Consider the following 19,689-nt stretch of genomic DNA (forward strand, 5'->3'; position numbering starts at 1 on the left):
CGTGAACGTATGCACTGAAGACCAGGTAGCAGCCTTACAAATCTGAGCCACAGATACCTGATGGCGAAAAGCCCAGGAGGTTCCTACACCCCTGGTAGAATGAGCTCTCACCCTAAAGGGAGGAGCTTTATGTTTCAGACCGTAGGCCTGAATGATCAATTGACGGACCTAATTGGCAATGGAAGCCTTGGAAGCTGCCTGCACCTTCTTGGGTCCTTTTGGTAAAATAAAGGAGTCTGATCCTTGGATCTCCACAGAACTAGACAAATAAACCTTGACTGCCTGGACAATGTCCAAAGAATGCAGTCGTCTCTCTTCCGCCCGCTGAAAGAGGCTGAGATAAAAAAAGGCGGCAAAATAATGTCCTGATTTAAATGAAAGGCCGACACCACTTTTGGCAAACAGGATGGAACAGGTCGTAACAGCGTGGTGAAGGATCAAGTATGATTCCCTGCACAAAAGGGCCGCCAACTCCGAAACCCTTCTAGCCGAGGTGATGGCCATCAGGAAGGCTAGCTTGCGTGACATCAAGTCTAATGGAATTTTCTTGATAGGTTCAAATGGTTGTTTCTGTAACACAGACAGCACCAAGTTCAAGTCCCAAGGACACATAGATGACCTAATGGGGGAAGCAAACGAGTTGCCCCCTGCATAAAGGTTCGGACTAACGAATGGGATGCTAAAGGCCTCTGGAAAAATACTGACAAGGCCAAAATCTGACCTCTGATTGTACTCAAAGCCAATCCGATTTCCACAGCTGACTGTAGAAAAGAGAATTCTCCAAATCATGTATTTGAGGATGCCATTTTCTGGCTTCACACCAAGCAATACAAGTCTTCCAGACCTTATGATAAAATCTTCCTACTGACAGCTTTACTAGCATTCACTAGAGTAGACACTACTGGTCCTGAGATGCCACGGTCCTTCAGCACCCTGGCTTCAATAGCCATGCAGTCAAATTTAGAGACTGTAAATTGGGGTGGAATATAGGACCTTGAGACAGTAGATCGGGGCGACATGGAAGCGTCCATGGCTCGTCTATTGTCAGTCTCACAATCTCCGGAAACCAGGGCCTTCTGGGCAAGGCTGGTGCCACCAGAATGACTGGAAACCCCTCTCCGAATCCTGCGCAACAAATGTGGAAGGAGAGGGATTGGAGGGAAAGCATAAACCAGGGAGTGCTGGCTCCATGGAACTATCAGAGCATCTGCTCTGATTGCCAGAGGATCCCTTGTTCGGGACACAAATTGCTGTAGCTTGTTGTTGAACCTGGATACCAATAGGTCGACCTCTAGCCATCCCAAACGCTGGCAAATTTCCTGGAATACCCCTGGGTGTAGGGACCATTCCCCCGGGCAGATCTGCTGGAGGCTGAGATAATCTGCCTTCCAGTTCTCTACTCCCATGATATGGACTGCCAATAGAATCGGCACATGTCCCTCTGCCCAGGCTAGTATGTAGTTTACCTCTTTCAGAGCTGAATGACTCCTGGTACCACCTTGGTGGTTTATATAGGCCACTGCCGTGGCATTGTCGGACTTAATCCTGATAGGGCAGTCCTGAGGTACCACCGTCCAGGACCGTAGGGCCATACGTACTGCCCGCAATTCCAGGACGTTGATGGCCAGGATCTGTTCTGTCCCTGACCATTTCCCCTGAGCCCTTCTAGTGTCGCTCCCCAGCCTGAGAGACTGGCATCTGTAGTGAGTACTCTCCAAGTTACCGGGAGAAAGGATTTTCCCTTCCGCAGGTTCTGGTCCTGTAACCACCAGTTTAGGCTTAAGCGTGCCTTAGAAGATAAGCACATTGGATAATCCAGGGCTTGTCCTCTTCTGTTACAAGCCAACAAGATGTCATGTTGTAAAGGCCTGGAATGGAACTGAGCATAGGGCACTGCCTCGAAGGAGGATACCATCCTCCCTAGAAGACTCATACAGAGCCGAATGGAGGGTTGTTTGGTGCCCCTTATGTGACGCACCTGAACCTTCAGGGCACAGATCCTTACAGGTGGCAAGAATACTCTTGCTTGAATCGTATCTAGGATCAGACCTAAATACGTCAGACTTTGAGCTGGTTTCAAGGATGACTTTTCGGTATTTATAATCCAGCCTAAGCTTTTCAAATACAGCACTGTGCATATTATGCTGTTCTAGAGCCTGTAATGAGTGATCTTTGAGCAGGAGGTCGTCCAAATACCAGAGCACCAGGATCCCTTGAGCCTTTAAAAGACCCAGTACTGGTGCTAGGACCTACCCGAGGAGCTGTAGCAAGCCCGAAGGGTAGAGCCACAAACTGAAAATGAAGTTCCTCTACTGCAAAACGTAGGAACCTCTGATGAGGCTGAAAGATAGGTATGTGTAAATACGCGTCTTTTATATCAATGGAGGCTAGAAAGTTTCCCCTCTGGAGTGAGGCTACTACTGAATGGACAGACTCCAACCTAAAGGATTGCATCAGTAGATACTTGTTCAGGGATTTTAGGTCCAAAATGGGTCTTGTGTCCACGTTTGGTTTCTGAACCGTAAACAGGTTTGAGTAAAGCCCTATGCCCCTTTTGGATACAGGAACCTCTACAATCACTCCTTGATGCACTAGATGATGTAGTGCCTGAAGCAATAAGTTTCTTTTTGGAGGCTCCGAGGGAACGCTGGATCGTAAAAACCTCTGAGGGGGAACAACCTGCAACTCCAGCTTGTAACCGCGAGATATAATTGAGGAGACCCACTCGTCCAGAATTATTGTTCTCCAAAATGTCCGCAAAGTGCAGCAGCCTTCCCCCCACTCGATGGAGTGGGGGCGTCCTCTCAAAAGGAGGGCTTGGTGCTGGGTTTAGAAGAGTTTTGGACCCACGGCTTCTTCTGGCCCTGGCTCTGCGGCTTGCTTCTGGCACTAGCGCCCTGTTGGCGGCAGAACCGCCTTGACGCTGAGACATTTGAGGAAGCAGTCCCTGAGGTTTTAAACGAGGGACGTCTGGTGCCTTTCTTCACAGGAAGTAGAGAACTCTTCCCTCCGGAAATCTTTTAGATATATTTGTCCAAATGATCACCAAATAAACGTTCCCCATAAAAAGGGAAACCTGCCAATAACTTTTTACAAGGAAGCTCAGCTGACCAGTTCTTAAGCCACAAAAGTCTGCGCATATGTACAGACAAGAGAGCCAAACGAAAAACCTGCTGTACTGAATCCTTTAAAGAGTCAACAGCAAAACACAGCGCTCTTACTTTCAGGCAGATCATCCTCCTGGTTAGGCCTATCAGGCCGTTTGACCTGATCCTTAACGGACTGGCAGATACCAAATGCTGCAACAGCTGGCTGAATAGCTGAACTGGCCAAAGAAAAGGAAGTCTTTATTAATGTCAACAGGGTCTTTCAAGCCCTGTGTGTTATCTACCGGACAAGTTAAGTTCTTGTTTAAGGAAGAGATTGCTACATCTACGGCTGGCATGCTCCATTTTTTAACTAACTTTTCATCCATGGAATATAAAAGGGAAAACCTCTTAGGAGGAACAAAAATCCCGTCAGGATGTTCCCAAATCAGCATACACCGCCTGTTCCAACAGGGGGTGAAGGGGGAAAGCCTGTGTGGCCTGAAGAGGCCTCAGGGATCCCAAAGAGGACTAATTAATTGCAGAATGAACCATTTCGGTCAGAGTCAGGATCAAAAGCCTCTGCGACTGAGAGGCAGACATCCACTGGATATCTTCTTGTCCAGATTGCTCGGAAGCAGACTCATCTGCCGGGCCCTCCACAAAATCCTGAGCTTTAAGCTCTTCCCCATCCTCAACGCATTCCTGCTCCAGACTAAGAGGCTCCGGGGAGGGGGATCTGTCATGCTTCTTGCCACCCTGTGGGATGGAGGCAATTATGCCAGCAATCCTGTGCTCTAACCCAGCTTGGGCTGAGGAAAGTACATCCTTGGTGATAAAGGGTGAAGCAGCAGCGTTGACTGTAGGCACAATACCAGATAGGTGCACTGACATAGGTGTGCCCTTCCCTGTAGTGTTAGTCCTGCTCCTCCTTTTTGAAAACATTTACTAGCCACAAAAAGAGTACTTGGGTGTAGTATTAAAACACCTCAGAAGGTAGACCCTTTAATAGTGCTCACTAAGCCCCTATGTAACAATCCTGCTAAGCACCTTTAGCCTACCAAGCAACACTTGGTGACTCACGTTACCCAGGTAAGGAGAAATGAACCGGTGCAAGTGCCTGTTCATAGCCTGCTCTGTGTCCCACAGCTGCCTTCTGAAAGCATCGCATGCTTGGCCTACACGGCTTAAATAAGCTGGGTGTGCACCAGAATGTTCTGTGCATGCGCACGCACCTGCGCAGTCCCAGCGAACAGGCGTGGCTGTATTCACGTACGACGCAAATCTTCGTGCACCCAGATAAAGGCTACTGCACGTGCGGCGAAGCCGCGTGCACCATGGCCGCCAAACAGCTAAGCCCAGCGGCGCTTTTGCGAATGCACGTGCGCCATGGTCGCCAAACAAACAACTGCTGAGCACAGCAGCACTCTTGCGTACGCACATGCGCCATGGTGAACCAAGGCAAAATGGTGCACCGTCGTGCGCCATCACATGGGTAAAAAATAGCCAGACACAAGCAAAAAAGGTACACTTTGCAAAACACCCACAGCTAGCCCAAAACTCCCCCGTATGGTCACCGCACACAGGTGTCCAGCCTCTAGCTAGCTTGACTGATTGTTACAATCACTGGGACACCCCACAATAATATGTAAAGGGGTTTCACTTACCCGTCCAGGCGCAGGGCAGTTTAGAAACTAAGAGCCCAAACTTTACCCATCACGGCGAGTTTCCTGTCACTTGTGGACCTTCAAGGACCGGTTCCCCTCTCCATGTTGGGTCCACTCCCTTGGACTTGTACAGCACCCTGCAGGAATGTCTTAGCTCTGTGGTGTCCAGGATTTCACTTTGCAGGGTCCAGCGCCCAAAGGCCGCATTACAGGCAAAACCTCGCAGGATCTTTAGTCTTCTTTGCGAGGCTCGGGTACCATTTATCTAAGCATATAAATCCTGTATCAAATGGATCAGATTGGTCAATCCCTTGAGTCATTAAGGAACTGTTTGTGGGACTAGAGATATGGATTCAGAGAGCTCAAACAAACCATGCCATCCAACCTGCAGGCACTGGTAGAAATCTGAAGTACTTCCTGTATGGGAGGGGTTATATAGGGGATCACTTCCTGTCTAAAGAACTTTGGTCTATCAGTGTCCATTCACTTGGAGATGGAGTATAACCCAGCAGGTAATGAATATTAGCCTGACCCTGTGTCCCATGATGTATGAAAAAGAAAATACTATATAAAAGCCCATATTAGATCCCGGATGTCTCCTCTGCCTCCAGCCCTTGCTGAGAGTCTCCATTTTGCAGCTTCATTGGCTAGTGCTGCTGGTATAGTGAAGGTCTTTACACGGAGGTGCAATCAACCAACGCAGAGAAGACTGGTGAACTGGAGCTGAGGAGGAAGCATGGACTCCAGCTCATCCACATGTGTGTGACTGTTAGTAGCATAGGACCCCATAAATGTTTCTGTTGACAGTAAGTTCATTTACTAGACTGGGAAGTGCAAAATCTGTTGCAGCTGTGCATGGTAGCCAATCAGCTTCTAACTTCACCTTGTTCAGTTAAGCTTTGATGAAAAATCCTGGAAGCTAATTGGTTTCTATGCAGAGCTGCACCTGATTTTGCACTCTCCAATTTTAATCAAACCCCTAAGGGTCATTTTTTAAAATGACTTTTTCTGGGGATGTACTATGTGACCAGTATTTAGACTCTGTCACCTTGCCCATGCAGGGATAGTTGGCACCCCTCATACCCACCTTACCTGGTCTCCCTCACAGTCCCTTGCTCCTCCTCAGTCAGACCTGAATTCAGCTGTATTGGTGACCTAGGAGAGGGGTGATGTCAGTCAACTGGTCTGCTAGGCCCAAGCACTGTCCCAGGGGAGCAGGTCACATTCTCCCACATGAGAAAAGATGGTCCGCAACTCCTTGCTTGTTCTTTAAAATCTTCAAAAATGTATTGATTCTCCATAAAAGACAGGAACATACAGCAGATGTAAAAGCATTTCAGACTTGTGGGCTTTGTGAAGAAGGGCCACAAGACTGAAACACGTTTACATCTGCTGTCTGTTCCAGTGTCTTTTATGGAGAATCAATAAATTCTGAAGATTTTAAAGAGCAAACAAGGAGTTGCGGACCATCTTTTCTTACAATTGCTATTGCAGCTGTGTGACCGCCTTTCCCAGGTAGCTCTAAAAAACAAAAATTCTGATCTTATTGGGTAGTAGCACCCTATCGCTGCTCTATTACATGCGCCCACAAAACTGAAAGTTCCAGGTTTTCTTGCTGGCTGTGGGGGAGCAAAGAGCTGCAAGGGAGCACAGGTAAAGCGAGTAAGGAGAGACAAGGGAAGGCCTTTTGCAGAGATACTGTCACTTTGCCCTGCATGGGCAAGGTGACAGTGTCCTTTTAATTTTAGGTAATGTGAAGCTAGTATTTCTTCAGCCGAGAACTGCAGGTTCGTGCAGCTGAGAACAGGTTTCTATTTAAAGCGTTTGTAAAGGTGTTTTTTTTTTTTTTTTTAAAATAACAAACATGTTATACTTACCTTCACTGTGCAGCTCGTTCTGCACAGAGTGGCCCCGAACCTGGTCTTCTGGGGTCCCTCGGCGGCTGTTTCAGCTCCTCCCCGCAAGCATTCACCACCTTAATGCGAGCTCCCTCGCACGGTGGTGAGTGCTTGCGGGCGCGCTCCCGTGATACAGCCGGCGGCTATAGCCGCTCACTGTATCACTCGGCCCCGCCCCCGGCGCGCCGCGTCATCGGATGTGATTGACAGCAGCGCGAGCCAATGGCTGCGCTGCTTTCAATCCATCCACTGCAGCCAATCAGCGGCCAGGGTGAGCGGAGGAACAGATGTCGGGAACGCGAAGCTGACTTTCGAGGCGTCAGGTAAGTAAAACGGGGGGGCTGGGGGCGGCGGTTCTGTCAGAAGTTTTTTCACCTTAATGCATAGAATGCATTAAGGTGAAAAAATTTTTACCTTTACAACCCCTTTAAGGATGGATAAAACAGGGTTTACTGATGGATGAAACTGCTTTGTGTGTAATAGTCAAATAAGCCTCAGAAAAAAGGACACTTTTTGAACATGTGGCAATAACACCAAATTAACCATCCTAAATAGGACAACATACAAATATTTCTTAGACACCTCACCAATTACTTTCAAAACCAGGACACTGCATGTTGCAGCATTAAAACCCCAGGTGAATTTTGTCCATGTGTACCTGGTCTCCCATTCCCTTCCCACAAGATTAATCACTACATTGGAGCATTGTAGGGCTTGTAGAGTAGATTCTTTGTCTCTTGGGTTCCATTCCTAAAAGAAGAAAATAGATTGGATGAATGAGCTGCATTTCACTCAGGTGTCATTTACACTGTTTATATGAACATTACCTATAATGTTTGATCTGTAGTACTGACTTTACATTTAGGGTAGATTATGACGTGCATCTAAACCAACCTTTCCCCTAAAGCATGATTTGTGTTCGGATCGTGCTACTGGCAGGCGACGAGGAAGCGATGCAACACCTCCTCACCACCTGTTTTGACCCCATTTTTGCTGACAAATGCGCCACAACAAACGTGCATTGCAAACATTTGCCTGAATATGTCGCACTACATGTCGGTTGGACTTTACAGAGGGCATGCAGCAAAGCATCATGACTGCAGCATGTAAACACCCCCATTCGCTGCCTGTTGCAGCTTTAGGAGGGGGGGGGTGGAGCCTTAAAGTGATTGTAAAGTCTAGTTTTTTTTTTTCAATAAAAATAACAAACATGTTATACCTACCTCCTCTGTTGCAGTGGTTTTGCACAGAGCAGCCTGGATTCTCCTCTTCTCGGGTCCCTCTTCGGCTCTCCTGGCCCCTTCTTCCCTTTGAGTGCCCCACAGGCACTCGAGCCAAGCTGCAGCTCCGTGTATCCATTCAGAAACAGAGCTGTAGTTTGGCCTTGCCCTCCCTCTCCTCATTGGCTTACTATGACTGACAGCAGCGGGAGCCAATGGTGCCACCGCTGTGTCTCAGCCATTGAGGAGGAGAGTCCCGGACATCGCTGGATAGAGATGGGGCTCAGGTAAGTATTAGGGGGGCTGATGCAAACAGAAAGCTTTTTATCTTCATGCATAGAATACATTAAGATTAAAAAAACCTGCTGCCTTTACAACTCCTTTAAAGAGAAAGTATAGTGGTTTTGTACATTTTTGGAAGGATACACAAAGAACATAATTTTAAGTTGGGCAATTTTCACACAGAACAGGATTTGTTAGTTCAATAATCCATCTTTTATCAGACAGCTCACTCTGAAGTCTCTAAGACAGGGGTCTCCAAACAAAGGGCCAGTTTACTGTTCTACATACTTTAGGCTGCCGGAGTGTGGCCATTGGGAGTAGAAAAGATACTGGCATCAGTGGGAGTAAACAGTGCCCCATTGTTGGTGCCAGTGGAAGTAAACAGTGCCTCGTCCTTGGGGCCAGTGGGAGCAATAGTGCCCCATTGTTGGGGCCAGTGGGAGCAATAGTGCCCCATTGTTGGGGCCAGTGGGAGCAATAGTGCCCCATTGTTGGGGCCAGTGGGAGCAATAGTGCCCCATTGTTGGGGCCAGTGGGAGCAATAGTGCCCCATTGTTGGGGCCAGTGGGAGCAATAGTGCCCCATTGTTGGGGCCAGTGGGAGCAATAGTGCCCCATTGTTGGGGCCAGTGGGAGCAATAGTGCCCCATTGTTGGGGCCAGTGGGAGCAATAGTGCGTCATTAGTGGGAGCAATAGTGCCCCATTGTCCACGTTAGTGACAAAGACTATGCCCCACTGTTGCTGACAGTGTGGAGGGGGGAATAATGCCACATGGGCTGGATAAAGGCAAGCAGAGGGCGCATCCGGCCCGCTGGGCCGCAGTATGAAGACCACTGCTCCAAGAGATACAGTTATATATGAAAGAGAGATACTTTTGCTTTGCTGACTCTAAATAATCCACAGTGCTTTGGGGGATCCTTGGTTAGTTGAATTTTTCTTGCATTATCCTTCAAGGAATAAAACGGGCTTAAAAATCTAGCCTGAAATAATATTGCAATATTTAGGATGCAACAAAAAGTATTGCAACTGAAAATCTGTACATAATGAGAGAAAATTTCCTCTCAAGCTTGCCAGATGCATTACAATGTGACTGAACAATATCTTTAAAGTGGTTCTAATGTTAAAACTTTTTTACCTAAATGCAGGGGTCTCAAACTGGTGGCCCTCCAGCTGTTGCGAAACGACAAGCCCCATGAGGCATTGCAAGGATGACTCCCCACAGGCAGAGGAATGATGGGACTTGTAGTTTTGCAACAGCTGGAGGGCTGCCAGTTTGGGACCCCTGCCTTAATGCATTTCCTGCAACAAAGGAGAAGTGTGGCAGAAGCTTTTTTGGCTATACTTCTATGGATAACAGGAGTGAAGTTTGTTCTGACCTCCTGTGGCCCATTTTCAGCCGACAGCGGGTTAAAGTCTGCTGTCAGCGGATGTCACTCAGTTTGGGAAAGATCCTGACTTTACAGTCAGGATCCACCCAGATGCCTGAACTGGCAAGCTGGCGACTCTCAATGAACCGCTGGGAGACTGAGCCAGCTGCTACCTCCACTCCCCAGCCCAGTGCACCAGTGAGTGCTGGAGGGGCAAAGCAGACACCCTGTGACTAACAGTCATGGCTCTCTGTTTAGATCAGAGGGGAGAACTGAGCGTATAGTGGTGTTTGATTACTCAGTTCTCAGTGCAGAGGCAGCGGGGGACAGATGCAGCATCGGATCAATGAGGCATCTATCTAGGCGAGTATGAGGTTTTTTTTGTAAACCCCATACTTCACTTTTAAAGTAAAAATCGTTACACCACTTGTTGTGCCCCCCTAAAGACTTACACCTGGCTCCTCTATCAATCAAGCACTGTGCCCAACTACATCTCCTCTCTCTTCACTTCATGCTCTCACAGGACATCTTGAAAGCATCGGGAGCCATTAGCTTTTTCTGCTCTCATTTAAATCCTGGGAGCAGGGAGAGGGGGGCATGGCTGAGCCACTGTGTGTGTGTCTATGGATGCACACAACCTGGCTCGAGAGCAGGCATGCACAGAGAAGAGGAGAAGTGGACAATGCCAAGGGCAAACTCCAGAAGAAGAGGAGGAGGGCAAGAAACCCCTCTTCCTACCTGTTTTGTGCAATATAATTTTTATCATAACAAAAAAAAAAAAAAAAAAAGTACTTTACAATCACTTTAATAACCACCTGCCGCCCGCCATATAGTAATATTACGGGCACAAGGTGGCTCTCTCGTTCTGGGCTGTGCAGCGTGGCGACTGGCGGTGCACTGTGTCTCTGGGACATGGCGCACCCCCGATCTCAGTAAAGAGCCGATGACGAGGCTCTTTACCCGGTATACAATCACAGCTGATACCATGTAAACAAGGAAATGCCAGTTATTGGCTTTCCTCTCTTCACACTAACAGCGTGTGAGGAGAGGAGAGCCAATAAGCCGCATTTCCTCACAGGGGAGACCTGCACTGATTATTAGTGCAGCCCAAACAGTGCCCAGCAGAGATACCAGTCAGTGCTGCCTTTCAGTGCCCAACAGTACCTGCTCATCAGTTAAGCCCATCAGTGCTGCATAAAAGTGCCTCCTCATCAGTGCTGTCTCATCAGTGCAGTCTATCAGTGCTGTCTCATCAGTGCAGTCTATCAGTGCAGTCTATCAGTGCAGTCTATCAGTGCAGTCTATCAGTGCAGTCTATCAGTGCAGCCTCATCAGCGCACATCAGTGAAAGAGGAAATTTGTAAATAAGTAATTTTTCTAATAGAAACTAAAAATAACTTTTTTTTTTTTCAAAAATTTCAGTCTTTATTTTTTTAGTAAAAAAATAAAAAACCCAGTGGTGATTAAATATCACCAAAAGAAAGCTCTATATGTCTCAAAAAAAAAATTATAATTTCATTTGGGTACAGTGTTGCATGATCCTGTAACTGTCAAAGTGCGACAGCGCTGAAAAGCTGAAAATTGGCATGGGCAGGAAGGGAGTGAAAGTGCCCTGTATTGAAGCGGTTAAAAGATTTTTTTGAAACCTTAACCTCCCTGGCGGTTTTCCCGAGTGTGGCTCGGGGTTAAAATTCAGTACCATTAGCGGTAACCCCGAGCCACACTCGGGATCGCATTGCAGGATCCTGGGGCGGCGTTACTTACCTTGTCCCCGGGATCCTGCGATGTCACCCGCAGTGTCCGAGGGCTCCGTCCTCCTCCGAAGCCTCTCCGTGCCAGGCTCCGTTCCCTGCGAGCGGCGCGACGCACAGGGGCGGAGCCTGGCGGCAAATTAAAAAAAAAGTAAAAATCATAACACATACAGTACTGTAATCTTACAGATTACAGTACTGTATGAAATGATTTCACATCCCTTTTGTCCCCAGTGCTTTGTCCCATGCCCTGCATGCAGTTTTACATGATATACACTGTTCTTTCTGCCTGGAAACTGGAGATTGTCCATAGCAACCAAAAAGTGTCCCTTTACGTCAAAAGTGGCTTTAGACCACCTAGAAAACAGCGATAGTAAATTAGAACACTTGCAGAATTGAGCGATAGTGAATTGTGGGGAAATTTATTTTATTACTATTTTTTTTTTTTTTTTTAATTATTTATTTTTATTTATTATATTATAATTTATGTTTTTGTGTTTCAAACTTTATCATACCCGGGATATCTACTAGACTCTGGTTTGGACAGATTTAAGTGTGTTATTGTTAAGATTTACAGACCTACAATATAAAACGCCAAATTTCCATGCAAAATAATGGTACCGCTTTCAGCACCTAAAATCCGAAATAATCATACCGCCAGGGAGGTTAATGAATTCTCTACATGAAAAAGGTAAACACATTTCCAATGCTCCGCCCAGCCCCTACCTAAACACCCGAGTCCTCTCTCAATCCAGCTCTGAACCTGCAGCAGCGCTACTCTCTCTTCCTGCATTCATACGAGGCTCTGAGAGCAGCGGGAGCTATTGGCTGCTGCTGTCACTCCAATCTTATGAAGAGGGAGCGGGGGGTGTGGCTGAGCCTTTACAACCACTTAATAACTGGTTACAAAATGAATGAACTGTGTAGGTAGACCCCTATGTATTTTTTGTAAATCTAAAGGAGAACGAGCAGGGTTCTCCGATTCTTCCTGTGTTGAATTGTATTGTAACTGTACTGTCTGCCCTCATGTTGTAAAGCGCTGTGCAAACTGTTGGTGCAATATAAATCCTGAATAAAAATAATAATAATACTACTAATGTACAGGGATTGTACAATCTGATTGCAAATGTTCATGGAGAACTTTAGACAGCGGTCAGAAAAACAGGTGTCCCCACTGGAATATTTACTTTTATCTCCTGTATAACAATACAATTTTCAATTTCCCATCATTTTCTGTCCTGGAGGCCCTGATCACCAAAGACAAAGAGGGAAGGTTGAACCTAACAAGGGGGGACACAAGCAGCAATAAAAACCTGAGAGAGGTTATAACCATTAAATACTCTATCCAAAAAAAAAGTGTCGGCCTTACATTAATTTAGTGACTGTGGAAAGCAGGACATTAAATGTATTTTGTCATTTATCTAAAGAGTGCCAGTTACTAGAGAACATTGCTGCATGTATGAAAAGTAATTGCCTACCCAACCCTTCCTGTCACAGCAAAAGCATTTTGGTGAAAACCTAAAATTTAGGAATTCTTTTGCTTTTATTTTTGAAGATGGACGGTAAAAACACGACAAACAGAGAAACTAAATCTCCCTAATGGGGGCATAGACAGCAATGAAATCCTGACAGGTGTTCTAATCTCCGCTCTAGCCAAAAGGAAACAAGGTATTGCGTTTAGTTACAACAAGTTCTGACACTACCTGATGTGTCAGAGCTTTGCCAGTTAGAACAGCCCAGTATTCGGCTGCAACACTAAACTAGGAGGCTGCTGCACTTTATACCTGCAGAAATTTCCCCTCTTCCTCCTGTGGCAGTATTTCTTGAAGCATACAGCCAGTAAACAAATGACTGCATTAATATTATAGACAACACAGAAAACAATACAGTTGTGCTATTTCTTATACCACAATAAGACGACATATTTTAAGAATTTCAAGAAGCAAAGTTAGATCCATACCATGAACTGTATTTGTCCAAGATCTCCCATTGGTCGCAAATACATTATATCATATTGGTCACAGCGATAGGGTATTACAATCTGAGAGCCAATGCGTCCTACAATGCCAAAATAAAATAAAAATAAGTAAAAAAGAAATACAATTCTAGATTTCAAAGCTGAAAGTCAAGAACATTAACCATCCTGCATAGAATAACACTATATTGTGTGTATTGGTACTTACCAAGCCTGTTGACAACATATCGGCCCAAAAACCCTGTGGCTCCAAAAACTGTGGCCACCACACCGCTAACTGCAGAGCGCCCAGGTTTACCATGTGGTACGACCGCATGGTGGACATTCCTCTGCTGCAGGAAAACCGGGACAGACGCTGCCAGAGATGAAATCTGAGGCCCTAAAAAAAAATATATATATATGTTAACAAATACCACATGTGTAATTGACAAGGGGCACTCTGCATCTTCAGGAAAAGAGGTTTCTTCATGGAAAGTTCTGAAAACATGGAATAGACTTCCTCAGGAGATGGTCCTAGCCCACCCAGATAACTTTCCAAAAAAAAAAGCTGGATGTGTTTATAAGACCTCATTCACACGGGCGTATTGCAGCATACTTCCACGCGAGGGCCGTGTTTACCTGCAGGGGGATGTACGGGTGTTCTTTGATTTGACATCTGTGAGGGTGAAAGGTGCGTGTTAAAAAAAACTCATGATGTCTACATCCGGGCCCACGCACCCACATGGATGTCAAATTGGAAGCAGTGGCTGTGTCCATGCAGCTGCTGCTTCCCAATTGCCACAAATGGGACTGCCTGCAAGGCCGACATAAACAAACACCTGCACATCCCTGTGCGGGAAAACATGGCGCTCACATGAGTGAATGCTATAGTACACACTTGGTTCACACCTCTGCAAACAGTGTGTCCCGCGTTTGCACAGGCGGAGCAGCCCTTTCACTTGAAAGAGCTCCTGTACTTGCAGGAAATTCCGAAAAAAGGTTCCTGCACTTTTTAAAACACAGCCACAGAGAATTTCACTATGCGATTTCCCATACCCACAAACGCACTGGATGTTTAGATGGGTGGGGGAGCCATTAAAGCGTTTGTTAGCCCAACATTTCATATTCCTGACATGAGCTTGCTGTACCATGTACTCGTAAGAGAAAGTATCCTGTTCACTTTGTTTTGCTTCTTTTATGTGAAATCCCTGCTAGTCTCCTTGCTTTCCTATTTAAAATTGGTCTGGCGGAGTTACGACATAAAGATTTGAAGCATGTTCCAAATCTAAAGTCCGTCAGATTTGCGACTGGAAAAGTCCACTGAAGGTCCGGTGAAGCCCACACACGATCGGATTGTTCGCCGGATTTGGTCCGTCAGACAAGTCCGGTCGAAAAGTCAGACCGTGTGTACACGGCATAAGTAGTAGAACTCAGTCTACTCTCTTCCAATAATCAGACTTGTCCTGACACGGCCCTGCTGCACAGACATTCACTGGGAAGATCAGTGTGCTGTTGCTTCTCCTCCCCCAGCTCTTATGCAGTTGAGAACCGAGTGATATGCGATCACTTAAAAACAGGGTGGATAAAAACCAATGATTTTTTTAAACAAATCAAAAAAAAAAAAAAAAGATTTGTATCAAATTATTTTAATAAAATGCTTTTGGAGTAAAAATCTATCTAAAGATAGTTTTCTATTCAGGATACATTAATAATTTAGTTTATTCAGCATGAAATGGAGCTTAGTTATGTAGCATGAGGCTGTATAGTCTGCAATATTTCCATTTTTGTTTCAATCAATCCAAGCTCTGCAAACTGAGATAACATGCACTGCATTGATGCATTCACACAATTTTACAGTATCCATGAGATAAAACAAAATTCAGGAATATTCCTCCATCCCATTGTTTTGCACATCTATGTACACTACAAACGGTATAATTGAATCGGTTCTGATATCGCTGTTTTACTAACCTGACCGCTTATTATTCCTTCATTTTGTTTGCAAATATTAAAGATTCTAACTACCAACAAGAATAAGTCCCTACATTTAAAGAGCACCTGTAATTTCAGATCTATCATGGCAGCGCCTGTTAGTGGGCATGGCACTCACCTGCTGCCACCACATCCCTCACCTTGTTGTGTCACTGCCGCATCACCAGCCGTGAATGGGACTGTCGGTGAGTCAACAGCAGGTCAGAGGAGGGGCTGCTGCAGGACAGAGATGATTGTTGCTCTTTAAAAATTATGATTTAAATCAAGCCTTTTTGATAGTGATTTAAATCATGTAAAGAACAGCCCGTTTTGGGGGCAGGTGCGATTCCCTCATGTTAACTTTTTTTTTTTAGCTAAAAGTTTTTGTTTTACAAAGTCACTGACTAAATAGGTGGAAATTTTTATTACTGCAAACCATATACATGCACCGGCCACTTTTTTATTAGGTACACCTTGAAAGTACTGGGTTGGACCCCATTTTGCCTTCGGATCTGCCTTAAAGCGGAGTTCCACCCAAAAAATGGAACTTCGGCTGTCCAGATGGTGCATTATCCTGCTGGAAGTAGCCATCAGAAGATGGGTACACTGTAGTCATAAAGGGATGGACGTGGTCAGCAACAATACTCAGGTAGGCCGTGGGGTTATAACAATGCTCAATTGGTAGTAAGGGGCCCAAAGTGTTCCAAGAAAATATCTCCCACACCATTACACCACCATCACCAGCCTGAACTGTTGATACAAGGCAGGATGGATCCATGCATTCATGTTGTTTACACCAAATTCTGACCCTACATCTGAATGTCACAACTGAAATCGAGACTCATCAGACCAGGCAACGTTCTTCCAATTTTCTATTATCCAATTTTGGTGATCCTGTGCAAATTGTAGCCTCAGTTTCCTGTTCTTAGCCGACAGGAGTGTCTCCCAGTGTGGTGCTGTTGCCTTTCTATCATCTCAAACCAGTCTACCAATTCTCCTCTGACCCCGACAAGGCATTTTCCTCCACACAACTGCCTCTCACTGGATATTTTCCCTTTTTCGGACCATTCTCTGTAAACCCGAGAGATGGTTGTGCGTGAAAATCCCAGTAGATCAACAGTTTTTGAAATACCCAGACCAGCCTGTCTGGCACCAACAACCATGCCACATTCAAAGTCACTTGAGCCCACTGAGTGCAGGAATTAAATGGTGTGAGTTCAGCTGATCTCGCACCATTTTATTCCTCCATGTCAGTCCCGATTTTGGAGGTGATTTCAGAGACATCTATGCGGGTTTCTTCACAGATGTCAATGGACATTGCACCCCAAAATGACAAAAAGTAGTACAGAAACAACTTTTTTAAATCGTTGCCGGCAATTGCCGCCGATTTGACATATCAAAATGCACCAATGTAAACCAGGGCTAAATCCCCTTTCTTCCCCATTCTTTGTGTTACCAAGCAATTGAGCAGGTGTACCTAATAAAGTGGCCGGATATATATATATACATACACACACATAGTACATACGAGAAATATTCTCTACTTTCCAGGTATGGTATAGCATGTGACTTTCTGCCCTTCTTCCCAGGATGCAGTGATTGGATCTGAGCAGTCAAATGCCTTGTCTGAATGCCATGAACCCCGAATAAGCTCCAACTCAGACTGATATAGAGCTTACACAGAGATTAGTCCCAGGGCTCTAACAGACCAACCAAGTGGGGGGAGAATGGCAAAGCTGAGCTTCAGTGACTATGATTTGCAAGCTCTCAGGAGAACCTGTCACTTAGTCCTGAATGAGTAAAAGGGACAATTTTCTTTAACCACTTCAGTACCAGCCTGAAATACCCTTCATTAGCAGGCAATTTTTTTAATTTTTTGGCACTGCAATATTTTGACTGAATGACAATTACTCAGTCATATAACACTGCACCCACATTCATTTATATCATTATTTTAAGACAGATAGAGCTTTCTTTTGGTGTTATTTATTCACTCTCACTGTGGTTTGTTTTTTCACTAGATGATTTTTTTTGCAATTGAAAAAACATGCTGGTGTTGAGGGTGTTAAAACATGGAGTATGGTAAACATGCACTAGATGTAGCGCACAAAGCTCAAGACCTAAACACTGTACTATTAATCACAGTGATTGGCTACAGTGATCACATGCACAGAGCCTTTTGGATCAGATATGAAGGTTCTGCAAGAAAGTGAAGAGCTAAGGAACGAGAGCAAAGTGAGACACGAGCATCAAAAGATAACTCCACCTTTCTGACCACGTTTCATAGTACACCCATATTTCGGAATGGACAACATGCAGAGCTCCCCCCCCCCCCCCCCCTGTTACAGGTTTGTAAGGTTCTTGTCTCTCTACCAGTGTCACCAGACCAGTGTTCCCAGTCACCCCCACACCAGTGCAGCCTGCCACTGTCCCCGATTGCCACCACACCTGTATAGTATCATCATACTGGTACAGCCAGCCAGTGTCCCCAGTCACCCCCACACCAGTAGTGTCACCATACCAGTGCAGCCTGCCATTGTCCCCGATTGCCACCACACCTGTATAGTGTCGCCAGTCACCCCCATACCTGTATAGTGTCACCAGACCAGTGCAGCCAGCCAGTGTCCCTGATTGCCACCACAACTGTACAGTGTCACCATACCAGTGCAGCCTGCAATTGTCCCTGATTGCTACCACACCTGTCTAGTGTCCCCAGTCACCCACCACACCTTTATAGTGTCACCAGTCACCCCCACATTTGTATAGTGTCACCATACCGGTGCAGCCAGCCAGTGTCCCCAGTCACCCCCACACCAGTAGTGTCACCAGACCAGTGCAGCCAGACATTGTCCGTGATTGCCACCACACCTGTATAGTGTCACCAGTCACCCCCACACCTGTATAGTGTCACCAGGCCAGTGCAGCCAGACATTGTCCGCGATTGCCACCACACCTGTATAGTGTCACCAGTCACCCCCACACCTGTATAGTGTCACCAGGCCAGTGCAGCCTGCCATTGTCCCTGATTGCTACCACACCTGTCTAGTGTCCCCAGTCACCCCCACACCTGTATAGTGTCACCATACCGGTGCAGCCAGCCAGTGTCCCTAGTCACCCCCACACCAGTAGTGTCACCATACCGGTGCAGCCTGCCATTGTCCCTGATTGCCACCACGCCTGTATAGTGTCACCAGTCACCCCCCCACCTGTATAGGGTCATCAGACCAGTGCAGCCAGCCAGGGTCCCCAGTCACCCCCACACCAGTACAGTGTCACCAGAGCAGTGCAGCCTGTCATTGTCCCTGATTGTCCCCACACCTGTCCAGTGTCCCCAGTCACCCACCACACCAGTATAGTGTCACCAGAGCAGTGCAGCCTGCCACAGTAAGTTGCGCCATTAATCCAAGAATGAAAATACTACAGGTCCCATCTGCCACTGTGGTAGAAGGACTTGTAGCCCTCAATGGTGTATCCATAGATGAAGGTCTGTAGCTCTATTTGGACATGGGGCTAGAGGAATAATGTGCAGCAGCCAGACCATTGCACCCACACTCCACCAATCTCGGTTGCATTGCTTTGCAAGCAAAAATAATAATGGGACATTTTTCCTTTTTGCAATATGGGTGCATTTATTTGACTGCAAAGGGTTGAATTGTGGTGTAATGCGGGTGATTTCTGGTGCTGTGTCCTGGTTGTAGAGGATCTTTTTATGGCATGTTGGTGTGTCCTTCTCCTCCATACATGACCTGGATGTCACAACAGAACACTCTCCCTCTAATATATGTGTTCATTATTACCCCCCAGTGAGCTCCGAGCTCCCATATAAAATCCTCCCTCACTCAAACCTTTCCCCCTCACCTGACAGCTCCGGTTGACTTACGTGACATTGCCCGGCCTCCGGCCGCCCTGCAGAGGATAATCACCGCCATCTTGTCCGGCCTCCCACAGTCCTGTGCGAGCTACGGAAGCCGCACTGTATACACCAGACAGCACTGTCAGCGACCGGCAGGCTCCATCTAGCGGCCGTATGTGGTAATACTGCAGGTTGGATTACCATCGACTCCAGGTGGGGCCTCCATCTAGCGGCCGTAAATTGTAAAACTGCAGTTGGGGTTACCAACTACTCACCGGCTACATCTAGTGGTTAGAGGTGGTAATACTGCGAGTGGGATTATTAATTGTGACATCAAATTTCGGTTTAGTTTAATCACTTCAGCCCCGGAAGGATTTACCCCCTTAATGACCAGGCCATTTTTGGCAAAAAACAAATTTCTTCATCAGTTTAGGCCAAAGTGTATTCTTCTACGTATTTTTGGTCAAATAAAATTGTCTTAAGCATATATTGATTGATTTGCGCAAAAGTTATAGAATCTACAAAATAGGGGGTAGATTTATGACATTTTTATTTTATTTTTTTACTAGTAATGGTGGTGATCAGCGATTTTTAGTGGGACAGAACGGACACTTTTGACACTGGGACCAGTGACATTTAT

At 46.1% G+C, this 19,689-nt stretch overlaps 1 protein-coding gene across 1 annotated transcript in view; it reads right to left on the bottom strand.

The window, feature by feature from the left end:
- Positions 1–19,233, bottom strand: part of NDUFA9 (NADH:ubiquinone oxidoreductase subunit A9) — a 48,407-nt gene extending 29,174 nt beyond the window's left edge. Inside the window, exons 1-4 of the mRNA XM_073621306.1 lie at positions 19,077–19,233; positions 13,455–13,625; positions 13,232–13,329; positions 7,310–7,401 (exon numbers count right to left, since the gene is read on the bottom strand). Of these exons, the coding sequence (XP_073477407.1) occupies positions 7,310–7,401; positions 13,232–13,329; positions 13,455–13,625; positions 19,077–19,125 (410 nt within the window). The 5' untranslated portion in view covers positions 19,126–19,233. The remainder of the gene's footprint in view (positions 1–7,309; positions 7,402–13,231; positions 13,330–13,454; positions 13,626–19,076) is intronic.
- Positions 19,234–19,689: the final 456 nt, after the last annotated feature.

Source organism: Aquarana catesbeiana, linkage group LG03, assembly GCF_042186555.1.
Source record: "Aquarana catesbeiana isolate 2022-GZ linkage group LG03, ASM4218655v1, whole genome shotgun sequence".
In the NCBI taxonomy this organism is placed as follows: Eukaryota; Metazoa; Chordata; class Amphibia; order Anura; family Ranidae; genus Aquarana; species Aquarana catesbeiana.